Source organism: Physella acuta, unplaced genomic scaffold (genome assembly GCF_028476545.2).
Source record: "Physella acuta isolate Inbredline_101_S28 unplaced genomic scaffold, ASM2847654v3 ptg000267l, whole genome shotgun sequence".
Lineage (NCBI taxonomy): Eukaryota > Metazoa > Mollusca > Gastropoda > Physidae > Physella > Physella acuta.
In genome coordinates this window covers 471,999-475,161 of record NW_026731786.1, presented here as the reverse complement: position 1 = coordinate 475,161, position 3,163 = coordinate 471,999, and the positions used below count along the sequence as shown (strand labels likewise).

At 38.2% G+C, this 3,163-nt stretch overlaps 1 protein-coding gene across 1 annotated transcript; it reads right to left on the bottom strand.

Annotated features, from left to right (window-relative positions):
- Positions 1 to 394: 394 nt before the first annotated feature.
- On the bottom strand, positions 395 to 1,041 carry LOC131939193 (uncharacterized). Its single transcript, XM_059297382.1, has 2 exons — positions 1,032 to 1,041; positions 395 to 831 (listed from the first exon to the last, which is right to left on the bottom strand). The coding sequence occupies exons 1-2, from the start codon at positions 1,039 to 1,041 to the stop codon at positions 395 to 397; spliced, it is 447 nt and encodes a 148-aa protein (XP_059153365.1).
- Between the last annotated feature and the right edge of the window lie 2,122 nt (positions 1,042 to 3,163).

Here is a 3,163-nt window from a genome sequence, read left to right as displayed (position 1 = left end):
TACTTTACACCTGTATTTACTTGCGTGTCTATATTTACATATTATTTCACAGCAAGCATGCAACAACATAAATTTACGTTTAGCCATATTTTGTCTAGTGTTTTTTTTCTACGTTGCAAAGCCACTCTGATTAAAATATTCATTGGTTTTATTTCGTGCTTTGATTATGTTTTTTTTTATCCCCAGTTTGTTTTAAATTGTGACGATAAATAAAATTTGATTTGTAAATTAAAACCCAAAGTTTCTCCGCCGATTCGTATTTTTATCTTCCATCTCGACCCAATGACCTATTTATTTTGAAACGAAATAAAACCCCTCGGCCCACCACATAGCTCTCTGCTTGATAAGTTGGTCCCACCACTTAGCTCTCTGCTTGATAAGTTGGTCCCACCACTTAGCTCTCTACTTGATAAGTTGGTCCCACCACATAGCTCTCTGCTTGATAAGTTGGTCCCACCACATAGCTCTCTGCTTGATAAGTTGGTCCCACCACATAGCTCTCTGCTTGATAAGTTGGTCCCACCACATAGCTCTCTGCTTGATAAGTTGGTCCCACCACATAGCTCTCTGCCTGATAAGTTGGTCCCACCACATAGCTCTCTGCTTGATAAGTTGGTCCCACCACATAGCTCTCTGCTTGATAAGTTGGTCCCACCACATAGCTCTCTGCCTGATAAGTTGGTCCCACCACATAGCTCTCTGCCTGATAAGTTGGTCCCACCACATAGCTCTCTGCCTGATAAGTTGGTCCCACCACATAGCTCTCTGCTTGATAAGTTGGTCCCACCACATAGCTCTCTGCTTGATAAGTTGGTCCCACCACATAGCTCTCTGCTTGATAATTTGGTACTAAAAAAATTCGAATCCTTTCCAGACGAGATCTAACGCCTGCTAAGACTTAAAACTGGAACCCCCTCATTACGCAGGCGGTAGACAAGATAAACTCCGAGTCTTTGACTGCTAAAGCTAACCTGCATGAGATTCCACAACTCGGGGCTAATTAAAACACAAACATCATCCCCACCGCTGACTATCTGGCATACTTCCGTTCCTTTCATCATGTTCACAAACCTATCTTCACTTACATAACTAGTTCAAACACAAATTTGCTTTTCTTTAAAGCGGGATAACTCTTATGTTTAATTAAAGGGACGCTACCTATTTATTAACGCGTTTTGGTAATATATTATATAAAAAAAAAATATTTTGTGAAAAAAAATCGGTGGATAAACCCAGCCGAATTTTCCCGATAGTCCACGCCCCTGAAATGGCATGCGCGAATGGTGAGCGGTGCGATCTGTCTTACGTTGGTAAGCACGTGAGTTGTGCCCGATGTTTGAATGCCAATACGAGGCTCGGCCAGTTTTATATCGTGTTCACAGGCGGCGCTTTGTGTTCTATTGAGTTACCGGACTTGCTTGTGTTCTGACAGTTATCGGACTTGGGTGTATTCTTGCGAGTTTACTGGACTTTGTGTAGTGCGGAGTTACTGGACTTTATGTTATTTTTCTTGAAACTGACTAGATTGCCATTTAACAGGTAAGTTTCATAAATTAATAAAACTATAGTACCATCATTAAGTTTCACGTCTCTTTATTCTTTAAGACTCGTGGAAGCAAAATTAAGTAAAACTAGTTTTCCTATAGTTTTAATTAAATTATCTTTGGTTGTTAATTCGACTGTTTTCGGAAAAACTTTAAATCAAGTTTAATTCTAACATTGTCAAGTGCAATACATGCTTGTAAGGTACTTAATCATACGTTAAGTAACTGGGCTGGGGTTACTGTGTCCTGTGGGGTACTGTGAGGTACTGTTAGGTGCAATATATATATATATATATATATATATATATATATATATATATATATATATATATATATACACTGTAAAAATACTAATCGCTGACCATAGTAGCACCATTGAAGTAAATTTGCCACAATAAAATTGTGATACGAGCTATTCGTTTGATCTCTCAAATTGACTGTAGATGAAATACTCAAAAGTAAATTATATACGATTGTTAGTTAATGCTTAATAAAAGTTTCGGTACCGCTTTTATTAAATTCCCTGCGATTATCGTGATTTATTGTGTCTTAGCGAGAGGAATGGTTTGAAATGAACATTGTTTTTTTTTAGAATTAATCCGGCTGGACTAACTGTCGAAAAAATTATGATTCCATTGCAAATTATTCACATTTGATTATTTTGATTCTTCTTCCTTGTTCTTAATTTAAGTGTTGGAAGGTTTTCCTCCAACATAACTGAATATACGTGTCAACTGTTTATGCGCCATAGAGGCCATTGACTCCGATTTCAGCTTGCTTTTCTTGTGTATTTGCTACCCGAGGGTTCGAACTCGAGACGTTTCGGTTTAGCAACTATCTTTACCGACTTGACCACCCCGAATGCGGACTGAATCACAATAATGTGAATTAAAGTGTTGTTTAAAAAAAAAAAATTCTGTATTTGTTATAGCTACGCATGTTTCAATCAGGCTGTCACTAAGCTTGATACAATCGGTATAACGGATTGTAGCTGTATATTGTGGTCTGTAATTGTTGTGTCATTGGGAAGCATAACTACACATATACATATATTACAACTGTAATGAGAACTACACATTACCCAACCTGGCACTACTTAGTACTTTCACAAAAACTACTCATATATGTGATATATTTAGTAGTACTCATGTAGTACTCAGTACCTTACATGGTTTTACTATGATATATTAACGACGTTATTAAATCATATGCCTTAGGTTTACCATGATATATTAACGACGTTATTAAATCGTTCCAGTCAAAGCACAACAAATCTCTATAGCACAAATGTCTAAAGTGTGTTGGTACTTATTTGACTCACTTCGTGAACTTTGTTTACCCGTTACGAGTGAATTATTCTTGTAATGACGTCAGCACATCCAGGCTAGTGGGGAGGGGTGTGTAAGCCATCAAGACTGGCCCTGTGCTATGGCCGTCCAACTATTGTATAAGGCCATGTAAAACCATCAAGACTGGCCATCATATGGCCGTCCAATGTTGATGTAAGGCCATGTAAACACATCGAGATAATTCGGCCCTGTGCTATGACCGTCCAGGAACTATGTTCTTGCCAGACTGAGTGAGGCAGATTTTTTCCTTAGAAAATTCACTGCCGCCCC